This window comes from Abramis brama, assembly GCF_963993115.1.
Source record: "Abramis brama genome assembly, chromosome: 25".
Classification (NCBI taxonomy): Eukaryota; Metazoa; Chordata; class Actinopteri; order Cypriniformes; family Leuciscidae; genus Abramis; species Abramis brama.
In genome coordinates this window covers 25,848,942-25,874,968 of record NC_139987.1, presented here as the reverse complement: position 1 = coordinate 25,874,968, position 26,027 = coordinate 25,848,942, and the positions used below count along the sequence as shown (strand labels likewise).

The following is a 26,027-nucleotide window of genomic DNA, read 5'->3' as shown; positions in this document are numbered from 1 at the left end:
TGATCTATTATTTTCCTATTAACAATAATGCCTGTATGTATGAATTACATGTAAAAGAAAGCAAATAAAATATGACTGCCATTCCAATTCCTAATAAGTATATGAAAGTCAAATCTTCAAATTCACTTCATATGGTAAAATGAGGTTTAAATGAGGGGTTTTCCATCTTTTAGATGCCAGGGACCCCTAAAATATGATCATCCTTGTGTAAAGAACCCCATCCTTAAACTTACAAAGGGGTCTATTTAGGTTCTTCTATAATTATTTGTAGTCCTTCTTCATTATTTATGTGATCATTTATTTACTTTTTTTTATTATTTTTTTTTTTAAATCTAATTTGTATTTATTTGTAATCTAATTGGTATTTATTTTTAACTAAGTATTATTATTATATTTTTACACTTTTTTTCCTCTAAACATTTCCACAGACCCCATAACTCTCTCTTGTGGCCCCCAAACCCCTGCCTAAATAATACCATGATACTTTTTGAAATTTTTTAAGCAAAAAATACATTTGGTCGTAGCATTGCACTTCTTTTTGTATGCGAGAAAAGCACTTTTATGCGTCTTTTACAGTGACACCGAATGACACACATGACTCCGGGCTCCTGTTTAAAGTCTTTCCGGAGTGCTCGTTCTGCGCATGCGCACAGATTAATCCTGCTCAGCTCCATCATGGCGGCTAGGGGCCATGTGCAAGACCCCAACGACAGAAGACTGCGACCCATTTACGGTAAGATTCGCACCGCACCACTGGGCTTAAAGAGACTCAGCGGGTCTGACTTGTGCTGTAGGACCGGCCTGTGCGTTATTGGGTTTATTAAAGCGCTGCAGGAGCTGTGGTGAGCCGGTTAGGCCTGTGGAGCTCAAGCCGCGGTGTCGGTTCGACTGCGGTGCCGGATGACAGTGCGTCCTTAAGCGGTCACACTCTGAAGTTTCAATCGGTTAAAGAAATCCTGTTTATAATCCTTTTAAACCTAGACATGTTTAAATGTCAAAAGATCAGTGTTAATGTCATTTGATCAACCGGCTCATTACCTGTGTGAGATGTCAAAGAGATTAATTGCCCCCAATAGGAGCCATTTGTGCTTTAATATTTCATATTCTCTATGGGTTGTTATGTGTATATAGTCTTAAACATATGTTTACATGGTTAATGATTTATTAATGCTGATAATATATGGAAATCACATTATAGATGCATAAAGCTAAGCTTTGTGTCTACATTATCTGAGATGGACATGCTTATTGTCTTCCAGAGATTATTTAAAAGATTCTTTATGTTATTATGAGTGTTCCCAAAGTGTTTAATTTGGAAATTTTTCTGTGGTGCAGAAATGCCCTATAAATGGCTTCAAATGCTTGAACTCTTAAACTGAATAGGTATAGCCTTGAGGAACACCACTGACATTTGTGTTTTAACTACCAAAATTATGTGAAATCTGACTGTATGGCATGTATATTATCACATATGTATTTAATGCTTATGCATGTTGTAGACATTAATGTATTTGCATATTTTATGGTGCTTGCATTACAATAAAGTCAATAAATCTCTATGCATCTTCTATTTAAAGTTACATGGTTATTACATGATCTGCCTTACTGGTTTTTATAAAACAATTAATCTATTACATAAATATTTAAGAAAAGCTTTTATTAAATAATATCATATTTAAATTATTAAATTGATTCTATCATGTTTTTATAAAAAAAACTAGAATGCTGTTTTTAACCAATCAGCAACCAGGACCAGAATTGTATAATTGCAATTTTGTATATTGATTTTCAAATATAATTCCGGGTTCTGAGTTCAAGACTGCGGATTTGTGCACCAAATTGAATTGATTTTCAAATTGAAAATCAAAGTGTTTTATAATAGGCCTATCCAATATTTTTTAAACAATTTTGAATGGAATATTATGTCAGTAACATGCAATTCTTCTACTACACTGTGCATGTGAGGTTTATCACGGTCAATAGATCCACGACTTTATTCTGCAGTCTTGCCATCCTATTGTGTGAAATCGATCGTGGGTGATTGATTAGAAATATAACAGTTAAAAGTAAAGATGCTATTTGGATGTATGAATGGACAGGCACAAGGAGCTGTTCTCTTGAAAGTCCAAATCTACAGTCTGGCCTGGTTAATTTTGGCATCCAGCTGTCATGCGACATGGGCCTGTGTTTTTAGCAGAGAGGCTCATGGGAAGGGAGGGGGATCCTGCATCGAGCAGCCGGTGAGAGAACGTTCTCACAGTCAGGGGTCTGTCTGAGCCGTGATGCAGTGGCATGTGTGCAGGCGTTCGGTCCTGATCACTGATGCTGTTATACCCTCACTTGTGTTTTAGCACCATTGAATGTACAATCTACCCATAAAACCCATTTTAAAGCGGTCATATTCTACATTTCTGTAGCATTTTCTCCACTTATAATCCCACTCAGGGCTTTTTTTGGACCATTTCTCTGAGTCAATAGAGTTAAACGGGCTGGTTAAGCGATAGTTGAGTTATTTTGTCATTTACTCACTCATGCTGTTCTAAACCTGCATGCATTCAAAAAGAACGGTTTGTAACTACATGAATGTGAGTAAATCATGACAGAATATTCTTTTTTTTAGGAATGCACCTATATGAAAATTATGACCGATAATTATTTATATTTGAAAGCCGCTAACCGATATGTTGGTTTATACCAAATTTTTATATAATTTGAGTGTGATTACATTAAAAGCCATGACCCAGGCATACAATTATGATGTTCTCATTATAAATTTATGTAGCCGATATGACGGTCTTGCATGTAACACTGTATTTTACTTTTTTGAAGTGATTCCAATCATATTTCAAGCCATTCAAAACCATCATGTTGAACAGTGCGCATCTGAAGTGTCTCAGCTGAAGGAAATAATACATTAATTATCGGCTTTATACATGTGATACGGTGACCGATATATCGTGCATCCCTAATTTTATTTGCTAAATTACACTTTAACTGGTTAAATTCACACTTGAATGATGGAAACGCTTGGTATCTCTCTTCTGTAATCGTCAGAGATGATGGTAACTTCCGCACTGGTGCTGTGCTGTTATTGAACATGAATTTCTCTTCTAGATTACCTGGACAATGGCAATAACAAGATGGCAATCCAACAGGCTGACAAACTGCTTAAGAAGCACAAAGATCTTCACTGTGCAAAGGTGTGTACTTTTTTTTTTTTTTTTACTCCAGAACTCCACAACCAGTTAGAAATTACTAAGTTTTAGGTTTAACTTTTTTTTATTTTTATTTTTATTGGTGTTTTACCAATCAGAGAGATAACAAAAGAAAGACAAAACAGTGTTTGTTTCAACATATTGACCAAAAAAATACAGATGAAATTAAGCAGAAGTATTTCTTACTCTCTGATTCAACAAAAAGGAGAAAAGAAAAAAGAGAAGGATTATAAATGCTTGCTTCAAAACATACTAGTATATTACACAATAATACAAGTAAAAATAATATTAATGCAGTATGCATGTACAGTATGGTAGCAATGCAAATAAAATACAGCAAAAACTGTACCGTAAATATTACTAAGAAGAAGGAAAAAAAAGAGTTAAACCTAAAAATTAGTAAGTTTTCTCAGTGTGTTCTGCACAGTCGGCTGAAATTGGTCCTCATCTGCTTTTTCCCGGCCGATTCGACATGTTGACGTCAGTGAGAGAGAACTCTGATTGGCTGTTCAGCTTAGTGAACGAGTCAGTGCGCGAGAATAATAGCAAAACAGCGAGCAAAGAAGTCAAAACGGTACAGATAGACGCTGTTCTAATGTTACGTCATCTTACCTGAGTGTTCCTTGGCGAATATTTTATTACACGAGCGGAGTGGAATAAAGAAAGTGTTTAGAATGATTGATGTTCAAAACGGTAAGCACACACTGCTTTGTTTACGGTTTGTGTATCTGCAGCGTCGGTTTCCCTTTTTGAATGACGAATATAGATGAATATATCTGCAGAAATAGTCCGCTTTCATCAGCGCTAGTTCTTTGGTGTCGGTATGGTGTGTCCCGGGCTTTACGCGCAACAAACTTCTGTAAAACAGGTTGCATCGCTTCCGGTTCAAGGTCTATATGTGCTTCATTAAATATAAAGCTGTTTTACTCTGAATGCCTTCAAAGTAGCGAGCAAAGATAAGCATAACCACTGTCCATTACATAATATATATGGAGATTCATATCTAAAAGTTTTTTATTTTTCTTCTTTTCTCTAACGTTCGAATATTAAAATAGAATAAAACGGCAACCATAAATTAACTAGCTGATTACCTTAAAAGTCCATAGATATTGTGGTCAGTTCATACTGCTGTAATAATCACACTATGCCATATCATGATTTCGGGTTTATTTTGATTAATTGTGCAGCCCTAGCAAACACTGTTTCACTCTGGTCAACTCAAGCTGTGATTGGTTCCAGTGTCCATGTCTCGCTTAAACTAATTGTCACGAAGCATCAGCAGAACTGATACCCTGGTAATCCAGAGTTCTCGCGAGAGCACAAGTTGAATTTGCTCAGCGAGTTACTCTGGCGTCGAGTAATGATGCTCATTAAATATGCCCTTGTATCCGAGCGGCACCAATCACAGCGGGTTATCTGATATAGGCGGGCCAGAGGCGAGATGACGACAGCGCTGTGGCATCGAAGTCATTAGTAAACATTGCAGGATGGCGATGGATGAACACCAGTTGTTTGAAACGGCTTTGGCCGCTACAATGAACGAGTTAGACTTGGCTTTTTATCTAAAACAGGAACAGAAGACGCCGCTCGAATCGTTCCTTTACAAGAAGGGTGTTTTTGCTGTTTTGCCGACCGGATACGGCAAGAGTCTAATCTACCAGTTAGCTCCGCTGGTAGCTAAGCGTATGGGGCTTGTTGTTGTGATTGGTCGCAGTGTTATCCAATTGCGTGCAGTGAGATTTTCAAATGCATGCTTGGTGCCGCCCCTCGAACTGGCCGATCTTCATTAGTCGATGCCAGACCATTAATATTTTAGATTTAGGTCTGGATTTCCAGGCTACAGAACTGATGGATGAACGCTGTACTTCACATGACGCTGTGGATAGCGGTCGACACAAAAGGCATTGTTGTTTAAGAACGAAACAAAATGAATGAATTTGACCATCTAGATTGATAAATTAGCCCTGGATACATTTATTTGCAGGTCTTGAAGGCGATTGGTCTGCAGCGCACCGGCAGACAGGAAGAAGCCTTCACGCTGGCACAGGAAGTGGCCGTTCTCGAACCAACAGATGACAACTCTCTGCAGGCACTGACTATCCTCTACAGAGAAATGCACCGGCGTGAGTGTTAAAAGCACTGACACAGAACTGAAATGCGCTAATTCAAATGGACTAATACCACGAAACTTGCGTTTGTGCTTTTTCTCTCTGTAGCCGAATTAGTGACGAAGCTTTATGAAGCCGCAGTCCGGAAAGTTCCAACAAGCGAGGAGTACCACTCTCACCTCTTCATGGCCTACGCTCGGGTCGGAGAGTACAAGAAAATGCAACAGGTTCTGTTTGTGTTCGCTCTGATCAATCATTACAGGAGGGCTGCTTAATTTCCAGTTTAGGGGATCTAATTGCAATTGACCGTTCGCAAAGACCCACCCCCTTTAGTTACTGTTGCTATGTCCGACAAGCCACGCCTCTCTCACGCCCCACCATGTTCTCACACAGTGAAACATATATCGTGGAGCAGAGAGGACACTGACAACACACTGACAGACCAGGTTACTTTTGATATGAAACAAAGTCTCAACTTTCAAATTTGGTAATTTTTTTTAAAGAAATTTAAACAATAAATACCGTTTTGTGGCTCTTTAATGTGTCTGACAGAGCGCTCAGTTAAAGCTGCTCGTGAACCGATCATCTCTTCCATCTAGTTCATTTATAGCATCAAATAAACATGAATGAACATCAGAAGGAATGGTGTTTTAACCGCGGAAAGACGTCAGTACACACCGTTTTTCAAGTTCAAATCCTCCAACGTTATTCTACTAACTCTCCTGACTGCTTTGTCGGACAAAAATGGCGGATTCGGCGGATGGTGGATTATGATTGGTCAGATCGCCTGTCAATCAAACTCCCTGCGAAGGGTCAATTGCGATTTAAAAATGTGGTTTAAAAACTGCTCCAGGTTTGCAGTGCTTGTTTGGCCAAAAAAGTTACTATAAAATATTATATTACAAAATAAAATATAACATTTCACTGTAAAATAAAAAAGTGGTATTTATAAATAAGATTTTACTGTACTTGTATGTATGGCTTCCTTAATTTAAACGATAAATCATTGGTCTTTTATTTTGGCATAAAACCGCAGGGAGCTCTTAAAGGGACAGTTCACCCTAAAATGAAAATTCTGTCATCATTTACTCACCCGCAAGTCGTTCCAAACCTGTATTAATTTCTTTCTTCTGCTGAACACAAAAGAAGATATTTCGAAGAATGTCTGTTGCCAAATGGTTGCCTTACATAGTATTTTTTTTCCATACTATCGAACTCAATGGGACCCATCAACTGTTTTGTTACCCATATTCTTCAAAATATCATCTTTTGTGTTCAGCAAAATAAATAATTCATACAGGTATGGACTTAGTTGTTAGTAAATGATGACAGAATTTCATTTTTGGGTAAACTATCCCTTTAAAGCTTTTCTTTTATAGGCAACAGCTGCTTTATAAGCGCATTGCAATTTTGGGAAGAGGGTTGGCACAAGTTGCATTTCCAAATCCATGTAACAAGCGCCTCAAACTCAGAGCAGATGTGGAGATGGAGTTTGTGTGGAGCAGCGTTTACTGTGAACAGAGATGCTGCAAACTATGGAAGCTTGTTTACACCACAGAGTGAAAAATAAAAAAAGGTAATTGCGACTTTTTAATCTCACAATTCTGACTTTTTATCTCAGAATTACGTGATATAAAGTCGCAATTGCAGGTTATAAAGTCAGAATTGCGTGATATAAAGTCGCAATTGCAGGTTATAAAGTCAGAATTACGTGATATAAAGTCGCAATTGCAGGTTATAAAGTCAGAATTACATGATATAAAGTCGCAATTGCAGGTTATAAAGTCAGAATTGCGTGATATAAAGTCGCAATTGCGTGTTATAAAGTCAGAATTATGAGATATAAACTCGCAATTGCGAGAAATATACTTGAAATTCTGACTTTTTTTTCTCAGAATTGCATGTTTATATCTCGCAATTCTGACTTTATAACACACAATTGGGAGGTATAAAGTCAGAATTGCATGATATAAAGTCGCAATTGCGTGTTATAAAGCCAGAATTGTGAGATATAAACTATTCTGAGGTAAAAAAAAATAAATTAAAAGTCCTCCTTTTTTTTCCTTAAAATTGGACTTTATATCTCGCAATTATGACTTTATAACACGCAATTATGACTTTATAACACGCAATTGCGACTTTTTTTTTCACGCAATTATGACTTTATATCTCGCAATTCTGAGAAATAAAGTCAGAATTGCGAGATGTAAACTCGCAATTGTGAGATAAAAAGTCGCAATTATCTTTTAAAATGTTTTATTCTGTGGCAGAAAACAAGCTTCCATAGCAAACACCACATCATGAGCTGCTTGCGTGTAAATGAACACACTGCTGCGCTTCACTCATGCAACATGTATTCATTTAATTAAATAGCAGCCATTGCAATTTGATAATCGCGATTTAAAAGCTGCATTATTAATCGTGAACCTCCTAAATCATTGTTTATGTTGAAAGACGTTTCTGTCTCTTCACTTTCTGACAGGCTGGAATGGCGCTGTATAAAATTGTCCCCAAAAACCCGTATTACTTCTGGTCGGTTATGAGCTTGGTGATGCAGGTTTGTTTTCTCACTTGCATAAACAATACATGAACCAATGCAGAACAAAATAAATGTACAAAATTGCCTTTCCAATGTCCATCAGTACGTTTCTCCATCAGCCCCGTCATGTGTGTTTCAGGCCATCTCGGCACAAGACGAAAAGCTCTCTCACACCATGTTCCTGCCGTTAGCTGAGCGTATGGTGGAGAAAATGGTTAAGGAGGAGAAAATAGAGGCAGAAGCTGAGGTAGGACGTGTTATCAATAATCTGTTTCTGTTTATTTCGGCGTTTTAAAGTTTATGATGTATTTTCCATTGGCTGTTCCAGGTCCAGCTGTACTTCATGATCTTGGAGCGTTTGGGGAAATATGTGGAGGCGCTGGAGGTGGTTCGGGGGCCACTCGGAGGTGAGGAGGAAAAAAACTGTGTTCTTCAAAGGAATATTCTGGATTATTTCCAGTTGAATGTTTTTGTATTGCTGTCATTTACCAGAGATGATACGAATGTAAAACTGAACAGCAGTTACAAATGCCTGGTGTTTTTACTCCATGTAAAAGGCACGTTATAGTTCAAATCTATTTTTGGTATAAAATAATAGCATTGTGCATAGACATAATTAGGTTGAAAATAACTTTGAAGATGGATGGATAGATAGATAGATAGACAGACAGACAGACAGACAGACATACATACTACAGTTTAAGCCTGGGGAAAGATTTTTTTAAAGAAATATAATACTTTATTCAGCAAAAAATACAATTCTGATTAAATTGATCAGAAAGACAGTAAAGACATTTATAATGTTACGAAATATTACTGTCAACAGGGCTCAATGCTAAAAAAAATATTTTTTTGTTAGTTATCAATAAATATTGTGTTATTGTAAATATGTATGTTATACATGTTTTCATTGTGTTTGAACCATGCAACCTTAATAAATAAGGTTATGACAACACATTTCAGATACTGTTGAAATTTCACAATTCTCGATTCCAATTTTGATACCGAACCAAAAACTACTATGCTAAATAATATAGAAGTACAGACAGGGCTTGATTTCAACTGTTTTGCTCTCCAGCCATTGTGGTTTTCAAAAGTAACTAGCCACTCAGCATTTTCATGACCACAATTTTGACATCGATACCATGGGGGGAAAACTGCCATATAGATATTTTTAATACTATCTCAATAATCTGTCACTTTAAGACCTGACACACGGATCCATTATAATCCGCTGAGTACAGATAAGATATCAATCAATGGTAACTGTAATTGTATGATGTGTTCTGTTTATGTGGAGAAACTCAAAATAAAGTGAGGGGGGGAAAAAAATCCAAAGATTTGGAGTGTAGTATGCTTCTACCATTAACATTTCTTTTCACTTTTGTATTGCGAAGAATGTGCAAACCTTCCAGTTTATTTTTTTAATGCCTCTCACAGGCATGATTCCAGTTTTGGATGGGCCAGACCAATTGTGGGTGGGCATTAAAATAAAAACATTATCCAATCACTGTTTAACCTAATAAAAATGACTGACTAATATACTGTTATATTATCTGTGCGTATACATAATATAGATTTTAATAGCTTGATGCTCTTTAAATATTTTGTTGCATTGTAAAAAGTTTCGGTGCATAGGACGGACCTACAAACATCAAAATAGACATAACCAGCTTTTTAAAATTGTTTTTAAAACTAAACATTTAGACTATTTTAGCACAAATTCTGAGCTTATTGATTGAATTAGAATATATTCAAAGTTTGTTTGTTTTTTTTTTAAAAGAAAAGTTTTGGGTGGGCCTTTTGAAAAGTGGGTGGGCCTAGGCCCGTCAGGCCCACCCATAACGCCGTGCCTGGCCTCTCAGTCATTTAGCTTTGTGTTTTTCTCCCTCAGAGAAGCTGACCAGTGAACTGCAGAGCCGTGAGAACAAATGCATGATGCTGTATCGCCGTCTGGAGCGCTGGGCCGAGTGCAACGCGCTGTCCTGCAAACTGCTCCTGAAGAAGTGAGTCCACTACTCATCAGCTGACTTTGTTCCTTGTACATAAATGGCTACTTCAGAGTGAGGTTGTTCTAGTTTAGCATTGAATTTCTGCTACGTAAGGTGTTAATCGGTAGATTTTGTTTCTTTCTGCAGCCCTGATGACTGGCAGTTCTACTTGCTATATTTTGACTCTTTGTTCCACCTCATTGATCAGAGCTGGACGCCTCCACAGGAAGGAGCTCAGTACGTAAAAAGTTAATTGCATGCAAATATTTAGCTGGGAAAGCATTTTTCACACTGGAAATGGAAGGTCAAGTACACTGCATTGTAAACTGCCTGTCGGTGATACAGGTATTTCATCAATATTGAGCACAGTATACGTACTGCATACTAGAAAGTAGTGTGCCATTGTGAACACATCCTGCCTCATGTTCTCATGCATGCTGTGTTGTTTCTCTCTGTGTTGCAGTTCTTCAGAAGGAGAGGTGCACGCCTCCGTGGCTCAGTCCATCAGCTTCATGAAGGAGCGACTGGCCACAGAAGATGCGAAGGAGTCGAAGCATCTGAGAGGACCGTACCTGGCCTGTCTGGAGCTCATCAGACGGCTCAGAGAGCGCAGCTGTCCTGAAGTGCAACAGCTAGGTACAGGATTGGGTCGGGACGGTTTACACACGGCACAGGCTGTATGTTTGCTGTGTGTTTCTGACGTGTTTTCCCACCATGACGCAGGTGAACCTCTTGAGCTCATGTTCCAGTTCTTTGTGAAGTTTGGAGACAAGCCAAGTTGCATCACAGACCTTAAGATCTTTCTGGACCTACTCGCACCTGACCAACATGTGCAGGTTAGCACAAGAAGATGCAATGCATATTTTTCATATATATATTTAGGACTGACCAAATTAACGTGTTATGCAGTCTTAAATTAGTTAAATAACGTCTTAAATGAACTTTAAAGGGTTAGTTCACCCAAAAATGAAAATTCTGTCAGTAATTACTCTCCCTCATGTTGTTCCCCGTAAGACTTTAGTTCATCTTCAGAACACAAATTAAGATATTTTTGATGAAATCTGAGAGCTGTCTCACTCCTCCATAGGCTTCTAGGTAATCGAGATCTGCCGGCCCAGAAAGTTAGTAAAGACATCGTTAAAATAGTCCATGTGACTACAGTGGCTCTACATTAAGTTTATCAAGCGACGAGAATACTTTTTTTACTTTTTGGACCTCTGAGTGAGTTCACGTAGTGTAACAGCGCAGCACTTCTGGGTTGTACGTCAGAACGGAGGCTCACTATTGGCCGACACTGGTCATGTGTGTGATGCTGGCCAATAGTGAGCCTCCGTTCTGACGTACAACCCAGAAGCGCTGCGCTGTTACACTACGTGAACTCACTCAGAGAAACACAGAAGAAAATGAAGAGTTGAATAAAGTCGTTATTTTTGTTTGTTTTTTGCGCACAAAAAGTATTCTCGTCGCTTGATAAACTTAAGGTTGAGCCACTGTAGTCACTTGGACTATTTTAACGATGTCTTTACTAACTTTCTGGGCTGGCAAGTTTCAGTAACATAGAAGCCTATGGAGGAGTGAGACAGCTCTCAGATTTCATCAAAAATATCTTAATTTGTGTTCTGAAGATGAACGAAAGTCTTACAGGGTTGGAACAACATGAGGGAGAGTAATTACTGACAGAATTATCATTTTTGGGTGAACTAACCCTTGAGAAAATGAAATGTGCGTCAGATCCGCTTCTCTGTCAGCAGCGGCAGATCTTAGTCACACCAGCCTAATAAAGCAGTTGCTGTCATGTCTGTCATTAATGTTAATCAAAGAACAGATGTCACAGAAAATGTTAGCTTTAATAAGGATTAATCTGTTTAATTCACAATTTATGCAGTTAAGACTTGTTCGATAACTTTAATTTCCTACCTGTTATGACATTTATTAAAATTGGTTTTTGAGAAGATTGTTTTAAGTTTGATCACAGAAATGAATTGCATTTTTAAAGTATGTTAATATAATAAACAGTTTAAATTGTACAATTTAACTTGTAATAATATTCATCAATATTACTGTTTTAACTATTTATTATTAAATAAATGCAGCCTTGGTGAGCATAAGAGACTTCCAAAAACATAAAAAGGGTAGTGTGTGTGTATATGTCTTGAGTTTTACTTTCTTGCAACTGTCTCAGTGTGTGTATATGCATACATTTGTAAGTATACCCTTACTTGTAAATTTTCACACTTTTTTTTTTCCGGCTTTTTGTATTTAAGAACAGACCACTTAGACAGAAAGAGATGTTCTCGAGTGTTTCCAACTTTCTTGCGACTGTCTCAGTTCATCAACAGGCTAATGGAGGCCGTGCCGCTGCTCGCTCCAGGAGAGGATGGGTTCGCGCTCCCGGGAGACACTCGGGCTCTGCAGAGACATCTGTGTGTGACGCAGCTCAGCCGCTGTCTGGGTCTCCAGCATGCGCTCAACACCGACGGCAAACTGGGCCTCATCAAAGAACTGAAGGCGCATTACCGACACGGCTTACAGTTCGGTAAGCAGATGAATAGGCAGGTTGGACTATTATAACTTCTTCCTTTTTAAATGACACAATCTCTGATAATGCCAGCCTCTTATATTCTCCACGGCAAGCACTAGTCATATTTTCTATTAAACATTTCACATTGATATATTTTAACGGACCTATAATGATCTGTTTTCAATTCATTTGTATCGCGCTTTTCACAATACACAATAGCCGCTTTCCGACCAAGTAGTTACAGGAACTTAGTTATAGGAACTGTCCACTTCTAAACAGTTCTATGAACTACTCTCCCCCAAACTCGGTTTTGCTGTTTGCGTTCGCACTGGCCAAGTGGCCATAGGAACTGGTAGGAGGGGTAAGGGAGTGACGCAAGCACGGTGACTTTTATTTTGACGGCGCGACAGACCTTTATTTTGGCGGCGCTGAGAACGCCAGAGCAAACAATGCTCGCATCCTCTGTGTTTATTAGTTAGCGATCTGTCTAACAGTACTGTTTAATATGTTATTAGATAGAACTGTTATAGAAAGTAGACAGTATATGAAAAAAAGGTTATTAGCCTATGCCGTGTGGTTGATGTCCAGTGTTGCTAGCTGGGCAGATAAACATAATCATGTTTGACTTGGTCCCCTCAAAGTTGCGTTGGATTTTCTCTTCAGCATAAAGGTTTAGAGACCCATCTATCACTGCTTTCCATGTTTGTATAGTTAGTTTCTGGAGTAAATATAGGCTATAATCTGTGTGTTTACATTATAGCTGTTATTGCTGGTGTTCCGCGTGCATTCAGTCAATCAGCGTACACTAACGTCACGGATAGTTCCTATAGTGCTTGTTTAGACCCTACTTTGAAGTAGGACCTAAATTAGTTCCTCCAAATGGAGTTCCTAGAACTAAAATCGTTCCTAGTTCCTGCGGTGCGAACACGCTGACATCCGGGTACTTTAGCCAATAGTTCTAGGAACTGTGAAAAGGTTCCTCCGGTCGGAAAGTGGCTATTGTTTCAAAGCATTGCATGAGTCCACATTACAATTTAGAGAGATCTTAGTTATGTATTTCAGAAATGAACATATACAAAATCACAGTTAGCTAAAAATATATTAATTTAAACAATGAAATAAAGGCAGAAACAATGAGCTCATTGAAGTAATGAATTCTTGACAATGATTATGACATTTAGAAAAATGTACAGCAGTCTTATAATTCCCTGTTTCATTTCTGCTCTAGGGAAGTCCTGTTTAAAAACAGAGCTCCAGTTCTCAGATATGTACTGTCTCATGGCGGCTCATGTCTATATAGACCTGTGGTTGGAGACGGGTACGTGTGCTCATCATTTTCAGAGTTCGTTTTATTCAAACCTGTCATGTTATTGATGAGCGAGTGCGGTGTCTGTGTTGTAGGCGATCAGAACATGTTGTGGCAGTCTATGGGGATGTTAGAAGAAGGTCTTTCCCACAGTTCCTCCAACGCTCAGTTCAAACTGCTGCTTTTGCTTCTGTACTGCCGTCTGGGGGCTTTTGAGCCGGTGGTAGATCTTTACTCCAGCCTGGATGCCAAACACGTCCAGCACGACACCATAGGGTAAGAACAGCGTGATTACAGGAAATAAATATATCTTTTATTAATATGTTAAAGATGGCATTAAATCATTTTTTGAATACATGTTCTTGGTCTTATTGTGCACAATTCATCAGTGCATCTTATTCTAAATTTGAAAGAGCAGTTCTTTTGCAAGATGCAAGTTTTAGGACATAATAATTGAATGCATGAAATATTGTACTTCTAAAAATTAACAAAAATATTGGAAAACTAGTTATACCATCTAAAATACACACTTTCCAGTACATATTTGTGCACATCAAAACTGAGAAAAAACATGTATGAAAATACTCACCATGTAACTCAGATGCAGGTGAGGAACAGTGTTGATTTAGTAATATTATAGTATTTATTAGCATTTTTAATTAACTTTTATATTTTCAGATTTCGTTTTAGTAATTTTGTGATTTTTCTTTTAGTTTTTATATATTTCTATTGAGTTAATTTCATTTTTTTTAGTGTCAGTAATTTTAGTGCTTTGAAAACTGAAATAAAACAATTTAAAGTTAAAAGGCTAATATTTAGAATTTATTTTATTTAAGCTTTATTTCAATTAACAATAGCATTTTAGTTTTAGTAAACAATAACACTGGTGAATAAGTTTTATTTTGTGATAAATTGAAAATGAAATACACCAACAAAATAAATAGAATTTTTAAATGTATTGCTTTGTGTACCAATGAAAAGTTAAAAAAAAGTTTTTCTTTCTTTTTTTTAACAGTGGTTTAATGAACAAATTGTGTCTTTGTCTTTAAAATAATTTAATTACAATTAAACGTTTTGCAATATATGTTTTTTGAATATATGTTCTTGGTCTTATTGTGCACAATTCATCAGCAAGTTTTAGGAAATCATAATTGAAAACATGAAGAATATTAAAAATTAACAAAAAGATTGAAAAACTAGTAATACCATCTAAAATATACACTTTCCAGTACATATTTGTGCACATCAAAACTGAGAAAAAACATGTATGAAAGTACACAATAACTTCACCATGTAACTCAGATGCAGGTGAGGAACAGTGTTGATTTAGTATTGTTTATATAATATTAGTTATAGTATATATTTAGTATTTATTAGCATTTAATTAAGCAGTTTTATATACTTCTATTGAGTTCATTTCATTTTTTTTAGTGTCAGTAATTTTAGTGCTTCGAAAACGTTGAAAAAGTTGAAGTTAAAAGGCTAATTTTTTTAATTTATTTTATTTAAGCTTTATTTCAAATAACAATAGCATTTTAGTTTTAGTAAAGTTTTAGTAGTTTTAGTATTGTTTTAGTAAACAACAACACTGGTGAATAAGTTTTATTTTGTGATAAATTAAATACACCAACAAAATAAATAGAATTTTTAAATGTATTGCTTTGTGTACCAATGAAAAGTAAAAAATAAATAAATAAAAATAATTAAAATGCACTTTAAAATATACAGAATTTTTATCCAATATAAAATAAACAAGAACTTTACAGTTATTGAGCTAATAATATTATAGTCTACTTTTCATGATCAAATCCTAGTATATAAAATAATTATTGGAATTATTTTAGTGCATGTACTAGCATGCAGTTTGTTATTGTTTATTTTTTTCAATGGTTCCTTGTCAAATATCACCCATGCTAAAGCTGTTCTTTTGGTTCTGTCCTTGTCCAGGTATTTATTGACCCGCTATGCAGAGTCTTTGGGCCAGTTTGCTGCTGCTTCCCAGTCTTGTAACTTCTCCCTCAGGTTTTTTCACTCAAACCAGAAAGATGTACGTTATAGTTGTTCTTTTTAGAGATGTTTTCATTTATGTACAGAATCAAAATGGCCGTTCTGTCATCATTTCCTCACGCTCGTGCTGCTGCCGTGTTTTTGTTCCTGCAGACCTCAGAATACATTATTCAAGCATATAAGTATGGTGCTTTTGAGAAAATCCCAGAGTTCATCGCCTTCAGGAACCGACTCAATCATTCGCTGCACTTTGCCCAGGTGCGCACAGAGAGGATGCTGCTCGACCTCTTCCTGGAAGCCGACCTGTAAGTCATCTTTACCTGTCGTGTATAGTCGTCACAGGTAGTGGTCGACCAATATTGTTTTTTTGATGGCCGATGCCGATATCTTAGAGAGCAGGATGGCCGATATAAAGCCGATATTTTTATTATATACTTTATATTTATTTTAATCAATATTTTATCAATTTTAAATAAATTAGAAAACAAATCTTTAAAATAAACATGCTTATACTTTAGATGGCAACTTCTTGAATCTACAATCCTATTACAGTATTTTTCACAAATAAAGTAATTGTTTAAAAATATATATGAATATGTGAATAAAAAGAAGGTAAACACTGTAACATTGCACTCAGTAATCTGGTAATATTGTGCGCACTGGTAATCATATTTTTTCAAATAAAGACTAATATTACATACAGCACACAGTGAAAATGATATGAATATGGCAGAGTGGGCAACTGGATATAGCACAGCATATTTTAAAATGAAGGATTTAAAGTTTTTTGATCGCGTCTCCTGAAGCTGATCTTCTGTTCGCATTCACTCACTTCGCACGGATTGACCGTCACTCGCAGACAGTAATGCACACTTCACAAGATATCACAGCTGGATTCCATTAAATCTGCAAGGTTTGTGAAATTAAATGTTTATTAGATATTCAGAGATTTGTTTAAATGATGTAGATGCACATTTGCTGAATGTTGACAGTAAATGAGAAAGTATTTTAGCCTGATTGTTTGCCTTTTCTGTAACAAATAATATAAAAGCAACACTTTACTTTTTCGCATAACATTTACTTTCTTTGTTTACCAGTTCTGTCTAACAAAGTATTAGATATGACTGACAGAGATCGTAAACTAATGAGACGGAGAATGAGAGTGAGCGCTGTGTGATCAGGCTCTGCCGTTCTCTTCTGGCACTGGTGTTCTCAGCGTCGCCTGTCAAAATAAAAGTCTGGAGCGCCGTCAAAATAAAAGTCCCGCTTCCAACACATCAGCCAATCGGAAAAACTTATCGGCCGATATTTTAAAAGTGCCAAATATCGGCCGATATATCGGCCTTGGCGATTATATCGGTCGACCACTAGTCACAGGTGGGATTATTCTGTTGGTTTCATTGTTTTTGTCTTCTTTTTATTGCACAGATCATCTCCTCTAGAGGAGAGTGTGAAATCAATGTCTCTGTGTCCGGAAGAGGACGACATCCCGTGGGACAACTTAAGGGACAACCGCGACCTGACTGTTCTCGTCGCCTGGAACCCTAAAGACCGGTACGTGGAGACAAACCTCCCGGACTAACAAACACTTTAAAGAGGACCTATTGTGCTTTTGTTCATGTTCAATTTTCATTGGTGTGTAATGTTGCAGTTCTTCTCTATATCAGTGTCAGTGTTTCTGAACTCCTGAAATGCCTCCATTGTAGTCTTGAGTTTCTTCCGGGAACGAATACGTCACAATATTCCTCATTTAAATAATGAATATGCAGAATAAAGGGGCGGGGCCTGGTTGAGTTAGTTAGTAGTGTGTTAAACTGGCGGTTATGGTAAGGGGCGGGACATTTCCCAAACACACTCAAAGCTCTTGACCAATCACAACACACTGATCCAGCCGACCAATCAGAGCACAGTGTGCTTTTCAGAAGGAGGGGCTTCATAGAGACAGGAACTAAACAGAGCTTTACTGACAGACTGGGAAGAGAGGAGCTGCAACAATGGAGAATATGAGGGAAATAGTGTGTCTGAACATTCAAGCAGGAAAACCTGTTCTTGTAGAGACCAAAAACAACATTAAGACATGAAAAAGGGCATAATAGGGCCTCTTTGAGCATTCATCTGTTTCAATAATGATAATATTGATCAAATTGTAGGCAGCTGAACGAGGAGCACAAGCAGCGCTCTCTCGAGGATGAGACCCTGTGGCTGAGGTTGCGGTCTCTTACTCTGCGTCTGATTGGCTGCGTCTCCACGATGTCTCACCCGCCGGCACCGCGTAACTCGGAGAAGACGACTGAAAACGGAGTGGCAGCCAAACCATCTTTTCTACTGTCACTGCTCTCTCAGCTTGAAAACACGCTAAACCAGGCCACACAGTTCACGGAAAAACAGCTGCAGGTCAGAACCGCTAGAGACCGTTTAGCGAACACAGTTAACGTGTTTTTTTATCAGTTACTTTATTTCTATTTCAGGCGAATTGTGTTAAGTAGCTCCTGATTGTTATCAAAAAGCCAGAGTTTTGACTATCAGCATCAAGTCTTGTCCAGTGTTGTTTATATACTATTATAGTATTTATTTAAATTGACTAAACTTACATTTTTATACTTTCAGTTTCTCTATTTTTTTTTTGTGCTTTTGTCATTCTTATAGAATTGTTTTAATATTTCTATTCATTTTATTTATTTCACTTAGTATCAAGTTTTTCATCCAATATTTAGATTTAGTATTATTTGAGTTATCAAAAGTGATATGATTCTTAAAAAAATATTTTTCAAACTTAAGGAAAAAAAATTTGTAATATATTTTATTCCCAAAAATATTTCTTAATGTTCTCGAGACAAAAGTTAAGAATTCAAATTCTTCAGAATAATCTTCAAAGATCATAACTAAAATAATTCCTTAAAGTTATAATAACCGATTTCTATTTCAGTCAAATTGTGTTGGGTAGTGAATTTATCATCTCATTGGTCCAAAATAACTGCATATGCATCATCAAATATGTTCAGGCTCTGAGTTTTGTTGTTTTGCATAGCCTTTTACCATATTTTCTGCTGGATTTTGCATGTTGTTGTTGTTGTTGTAGCAAAAATTAGAATTCATTTTTAATTTTATTTTTTTTACAATCGAAGGACCCATTTCTCAATGCTCACTTTTTCAAACATTGTCCATTGTTTGGCACAAAATGCATTCAGTGACTACATCTGTCAAATTACATGAATTTCTTTCTCACTGAGACACAACCATAACTGCGTACCTACATGCCAATTTGCATGTTTACATACTGTTAAACTTCAAAGTTCAACCCATAACAAAAAGACTGGAATTTGCTACATTTCTACAGTAATATCATATTACAGTATTTTCCAAATCTAAAAAATGAAATGCTATCAAAACAATAAGATGTAGCTGTAGTCTTTAAATTTCATTAGTAGTGGGATGTTCAACCTAGGAAAATTGACATTCACCCTTTATTCAAATATTATTAAAATATGTTATAGATTTTGTAACCATATTGCGTAGTTAAGTCGATTTGTTTTATTTGTGGTGATGACTCTCACATTGGTCCAGACTGTCATGCAAAGGAATTATGAACACATGCAAAAACAAGAGGGAAATATTAATAACTTTTCCTATGAGCTTCTTGTTTTTCTATGCATTTTTTTTGTACATAGTTAAATGAAACCTGTAGCTGTACTTTGCCTTTTTTGTTAAATCATTTTGTCATATAAATACCTGAAACTAGTTTAGTGTTTTGTTCTTTCCTCATATTTAAATATTAAAAAACATTAAATATTTTCCTCATATTTTAATGGTTTAATCAATCTTTAAAACAAATGTGAAATTTGAAAAGTGACACCTAAGTATTGAGAATATGCCCTAGTGATGTGTCATGTAAAGCCCCTGTAGTGTGTGGACGGGCCAGTGTTGTTCTCTGACCTGTGTGTTGTGTTGGACAGCATCAGTACCCGTTTCTGGGTCCCGTGTCGTCTCGGCTGGCTCAGGCTCTCTCCAGCGGTTGCTGTCAGTGTCAGCTCTCGTCCCTACAGCTCCCTCTACACCTCCAGGAGCTCGAGAACACCGGTCTGGGTTCGTTACTTCAGTTTATTACAGCAGATCTTCTAGAAAGCGTCCATTTGCCTAGCAATCCTTTTGATTTCATGGCAGTGATTAGCAAATTGATTCTGCTACAATCATGATATTTAATTGATTAAAATTGTGATTTCCTGGCCTGGAATTTTTTTTAAACTATTAAAATAATTATATATTTGTCATGTATTGTTATATTATTTTTATTATTATGTATATAAAAATATTTTTAATGCTTTCATTTATTTGACTTATTTATATACATTCATAATTTTGTCTTTTGTATTTTCAGACGACTCAACAGAGCTTCAGACACAAATATCAAATCTTTTCAAGTCTTTAGCAGTACAACTTCAAGGTATGTCACGGACTCAACCTGCTTAAAATTACTTTAATATTTTTGCTCATATTTCATTTGTCACATTTTTAAAGTTCATTGGATGACATTGTTTTAGATCAATTTTGTTTCTTTTCTTTCACTAAAATGCTTCTGAAATTATTTATTTTCTGCTGATGTAAGTCAATGTGGGCAGGAAAAATAATAATAATAAGCAGCTCCCTTCCAATATCCAATCAAAAAAAGTCTTATTACAAAAGTGAAATGTATTGCAAATGGTTTTATGTCGACTCTTTTTCTGTATGCTTATCCAGATATGTTGGAAAAATGTAAAGGTGATCTATTAGAAGTTAAAGATGCTCAAACCAAGACACAACCCTTTTTACTGGAGAATCTAGTCTACTTTGTTGAAGTGAGTCTCTCGCCATTTTAAGAATTTAAGAGAATACACCGCTCTCTTTAGAAAATAATTCATTCTTAACTCTTCTTTCCAGACCATTTGTATCATCATATGGGTGTCTCATTACTGTGGAAGTGTCCTCCGGCCCTTAAAGTCTAGTTTACAGAAGAAGAAGAAAAAGAAAAAAGAAGCCAGCGCTGTAACGGTAATGGTAACGGAAGCCGAGTCAATATTTATGAAGTGTAGGGTTGGAGGGAATGTGGGTCACTCTTGTTTATGCGCTGATTTGTGTCTCCCGCACAGCCGGCAGTGATCTCGGCCTTCCAGGAGTTCAGCGGGAGCTTGCAGAGTCTCCTGAACCAGGCCCTGGAGCTCATCAAGAGCCAGGAGATCAGCCTGACGGCCCTGAAGCTGGGGGCCCTCAGTCTCCAGGGACGAACTCAGTCTGAGGCGAGTGACTTCAGAGACTGCTTTGAGCCCGATTGTCTCAAAAAGCCGGACTTTAAAGTCTGCACTATTACTAGGATGCATCGATATGAAAATTTTGGCTGACACCGATAATCCTTTATATTTGAAAGCTGATAACCGATACATTGGCCAATACAATTTTTATTTATTTTTGGCCGGTTTCACAAACATAGACTTTGACTATGGCTTAGATATAGTAGATAGTCAGACTTCAGATAGACATCTAAATCAGACCGTTGCACAAAGCACTTAAGACTCTGACTATCTTAAGTAGGACTACACTGCAATGCATTCTGGGTAAAATAAGACACTTTTCACACAAAAAAACATGGCGGATCGAGTAAGCGCATTCAACCGCTCAGTGCAGTTTACCCCAGTGGAAAATATGTGTTTGTTGGAGGAGTATAAATGACGGAGTATGTTATGTTTCCACTGTTCGATCGCGCCCGTGCCTCTCTCTCTCTGACACACACACACACACACACTTCAGCATTGCAATCTTGGCATCGCAGCCTGTTATTATGCTACGTTCACACCAAACGCGAATAGAGCGTCAAATCCGCGTCTATCGCGTCTAGTTCGACGCTTGAACATTTTGAATCCATTCGCGCGTCCAAAGCGAGCGTTTGAAGCGAAATAGACGGGCGTTCAGAGCTATGACTCCACTATGACTCTACTACCCACAGTTGCGTGAGCGGTGTATTGCATTTCACGCATCGCCCGTGACGCTTGCGTCCACTGTTTAGACTATGAAAGGGAGCGCGTCGATCGTTGCTCACGTTGACTATGTAACGGCCCTAACAGTTACAAGGACATTTTACTTGGGAATGTAGTAACAAGAAGAAATGTTTAAATTATGAGCCATTTTCCCTTCTCTTCTGGCTGTTTGTAATGTAGGCTAACTGATTGTTACTGCTGGTTGCCAAGGTAACAGAGTCTTAGACCTAAGTTAGCCTGGGGGTTAGGTGTCTAATTTTTTTGGTCTAAATTAAGTCAGTCTTTATTTTTGTGAAACAGTCTAACTTGCATTAGACTAGTCTATGAGCAAATTTTAGACTGGTCTAACACTATAGACCAGTCTAAAATAGTTGTGAAACCGGCCCCTGATTACAAAAACAAAAGTCTCACCATTAAAAGCCATGTCTCAAACACACTATAATAATGATTTTCTTATTATAATTTTATGTTGCCGATATGACAGACTTGTGCTGCACATGTAACACTGTATTTTCCTTTTTTGAAGTGATTCCAATCACATTTCAAGCAATTCAAAACCATCATGTTGAACAGTGCGCATCTGAAGTGTCTCAGATGAAGGAAATAATACATTATCAGCTTTAATATATCGACCAAATTTTCTTATCAACCCGATAACATTAAAAATGAACATATATTGACCGATACCGATATGGTGGCCGATATATTGTGCATCCCTGACTATTAAAGTAATTAATTAATATTTTCAAAAACTGTATTGTTCTGAATATAAGATGTTTTTCTTCTTGGAAATGCATCTGAAAAAATGGGGTTGTCTTATATTCGGCGTCCAAACTTTTACATGATACAAAAATACATAATAAAGTCAATAATACACCCGCAGCAATAGGGAGCGCCAAATACATCTCAAGCTTCCCCCATGACTGATAAACGCAGCGGAGTCATCAAACTACTCTCATTAAAGGGATACTTAGCATTAAGTATTTATGAAACCCGTTAGTATTTCCGAATGGCCGTGCTTCCCTCCCTCATGTCCCCCTGAGACGAGAGATTTCTGTATTGTGTGTCTGGAAAAAAACCTCAGATGATGCAAAAATCGTCATTTAACGTCATCAGAGGCTTTTTAGTCCAGAGGCGAGAGACTCCAGCCAGTAGGAGGAGCTGTCCCGCATGTCTTCAACCCGCCCATAGGGGGATCTCACGATAAAACGCCGTCTTTTCAGTTTCGAGTCGACTAGTAGCCTAGCTGTATCATTTCTCCCGATACTGCCCTCTGTAACCGGTAGGCGTGGCTTGGGAGTGTCCTTGTAGGGCAGCGAAGCAAGTGCATTCTGGGAGTTGTTGTCTTTCATCCACATGAGCCAAAAATACATTTTCTGGCTTTTCTCAGTCTAGAAGGCACCAACTTCTAAAATAATTTCACATTTCAACTACATTAAATGACCCAATTTAAATACACATTCATCTTTCCAGCGGTGAAATATCCCTTTAATGCCTGTGTTTGGGTTGTATAAAAATATTGATCTGTGATATTCACCTGCTCATTGTCTTTGACCAAAAAGTAATACAAGCGTGACAGAGTGTAATGTTAGAAGATGGCAAGCCCAAAAAGACTTAAAAATGCTAACAGTCAAAGATAAGCTTACCTATTTCCAAAAATTGTATGAATATGGATGGTATGAATGAAATTCGGACACATTACATCCACCATGTTGTTACTGTCACGTGTCCTACCATCGCTTCACTGCTATTTATAAATCCTCTCCCTTGGGCTCATGGGATAGGAAAGTGTCCATCCAGTGTGCACTTCAGAATCTCACAGGAAGTAGAAGTACTTCATCCAGGTACTTTTCGAATACTGTATTCGGACATAGTACTCTGTTGTTGGTGTACTGTTGTTCGCATACTATATAGTAGGGAAGTATTAGATTTTGGACGCATCAAGGCTCTTTAAAAATAACCCCGCCTAACCACAAAAACATTGCCTTAGAAGTGTTGTTCAGCGAGTACCAAGAAACAAAGCATGCCATTTTCTTCTTAAACTGTTTTTGAGAAACTATTAGAGCTTCATTTTCAAGAATTGCACTTAGGAACATTCTTACAAACTTCTTGGAATTCCTTGTCCTATAAATTGCATAAAGCAAGTACGAAGTCAAAGAGTCTGTTTAGCATGATTCTGACCGCTGTTTTCTCGCTTCACTCAGGCGGAGGGGACCTTCACGAAGAGCGCCATGGATAAGGTGCAGAGCAGCTACCTGCGTTCACTGCAGGAGATCGGGGAACTGTTGAAGAAGAGAGTGGACACGTTGAAATCCCTCAAAATCTGAGCGCTCCATCGATCCACCATCCGATCCGGTCCCTGACCCGCACGGCTCCATGCGACGGCGTCCTCGGTCCCTAACTCAGTCTGTGAACTCAGCTGGTCGAGATCTCCCTCTCTTCCTATTTATCCGTCTCTTTACTCACGTTCAGATACAGGCACACTGTAAAGTTGTCAACAACGGCTTCAGCACAAGCATCTACGGTGCTCCCAGCGGCACTTTTAAATGGAAACGTAACTTCATATCCCTAGAAAAACTACATAGGCAAATGAATAAGCAATTTTAGAAGCACTGCTATAAATTATTGTACATAGTGTGAAGATTAAGAATATCAACGAGAACTCCTTGGCGAATTAAAGTGAACTGCTTTGTCCTTTTGTCGATGTCTTGCGTTATTGTCTCTCTCACTTCCCAGCCCCTAGACCTCACGAAACCACTCCTGACGATTCGTATTCCCCCTACCGGTGCTACTCCGTATCGTAAGAAGCTAACTTCCAGACTGACACACTGCGATGCGTTTATGTAGCCGTTCGCGACGCGTGACCAGACAAGAGCTAAATTGGTCCCGAGGAGATTTCGCGCAAACTTTCGGTGGGGTGGTGGTGGTGCGAGTATCCGGATGCTTTGGGTGCTTCTATTACGATGTTTCTTTATATATATATATTCCAAATGACTTTACTTGAGCCACAAGCGTTCGAAATGTAGCTTTCCCGATGGTTTGATCGAAATCGTCACCATTTGGTAATGAATACGTCAACGTAGCATTGAATGCTACTTGAAAGACATGGTGAGGTTTGGGAAAGTTTGTGTACTTTGGTTAAAAATTGATTGATTGATTGATGAAAAACATTCATTCAATCATGTTTAAAATTTTAATTTTATAAAATGGCGGATGAATTGTTTTGTCTTTGTTTGGGCCGAATTGTTTACTTTGAACTCTAAAAAAAATTGTTGATTGCACTGATGATGTCCCTTCAATGATGAGGTTTTATTGTTGCATACCAAAAACGTCTAAATTAGCCTTGCGTTACCGTCGCAGTAGAGACTAAGGTAGGTTTTTATATGACTGATTTGTTGATGTCTACCGGGAAGTGCAACTTGTTTACAATGTTTCCGAGCGCCATTATGAATCATGTTTATAGCGTGTTAAACGTGTGCTGCAATCTACGAGCTTTCACTGCTTTATACCTGCTCGGGGAGGGAGGGAAGATGCTTTTCTCTTTTGTCAAGCTTTTTTTATTTTAATCCAACACAACGGGTTACAGGACAAGTTGTGCAGCGAGCGGCTCTTCCATCGCTCCGGGACTGAAGGGCTCATTTCGCGTCCTCGCCGTCTCAAAGTACGAGGACGACAAGCGCTTCTGGACTGAGGAGGTCGTTTCGAGATGTCAAGAGGTGGTTGGAAGCGTGTCGGCTGATGAATTCTTTTGTTAGGGAATTTGAGGAAATACAAACAAAAACACTGGAATGTGAAAAGGAGGTTTTTTTTTTTTTTAATAAAAAGTAAATGTTCCACATGCCGTGACTTCTTTCTATTTCTTGCACCCTGAAGCCATAAAATATTTTATATCACATTGATTTCAATAGGATAATCTTGTACCATATTGATATAAAATTACAAGGAAGAAAAAAAATCCTACTATGGAAATGTCTACCATCAACTTCCTGGTGACCAACATTCTTCAAAATATCATCTTTTGTGTTCAACAGAAGAAAGAAATTCATGTAGGTTTGGAACAACATGAGGGTAAGTAAATGGCAAAATTTAAATGTTTGGGTGAACTGTCCCTTTAACACTCGCCAAGCATCAAATACGAGAAAAAAAATTTCTCGTGAATTCTAACTATGCAAATTTTGAGAACATGAACAAACGTGAATGACGCTCGGGGCAGCTGACAGGCCAGTGTTGCAGCATCATGAAAGTTTAAGTCTTGCCAATTTAAGTATTCAAGCTCAAACGTGAAAGGAAACAATTCGTTACTTCTAGAAGTCCACGTCCCAGACAGCTCGCGAA

At 37.6% G+C, this 26,027-nt stretch overlaps 1 protein-coding gene across 2 annotated transcripts; it reads left to right on the top strand.

The window, feature by feature from the left end:
- The first annotated feature begins 647 nt into the window (after positions 1–647).
- Positions 648–25,530, top strand: naa25 (N-alpha-acetyltransferase 25, NatB auxiliary subunit). Of its 2 annotated transcripts, none has more exons than XM_084104727.1 (24): positions 648–733; positions 3,115–3,200; positions 5,200–5,338; positions 5,432–5,550; positions 7,806–7,880; positions 8,002–8,109; positions 8,191–8,269; positions 9,757–9,868; positions 10,001–10,090; positions 10,317–10,489; positions 10,577–10,689; positions 12,182–12,389; positions 13,603–13,692; positions 13,776–13,956; positions 15,628–15,727; positions 15,841–15,992; positions 17,116–17,241; positions 17,838–18,081; positions 19,641–19,770; positions 20,063–20,128; positions 20,422–20,519; positions 20,602–20,712; positions 20,811–20,957; positions 23,897–25,530. In XM_084104727.1, exons 1-24 carry the CDS (start codon positions 676–678, stop codon positions 24,017–24,019), a joined length of 2,928 nt encoding a protein of 975 aa, XP_083960853.1. In that variant the 5' UTR covers positions 648–675; the 3' UTR covers positions 24,020–25,530. The 2 variants fall into 2 exon arrangements, with proteins under 2 accessions (XP_083960853.1, XP_083960852.1); XM_084104726.1 differs by having other exon boundaries at positions 20,602–20,718.
- Positions 25,531–26,027: the final 497 nt, after the last annotated feature.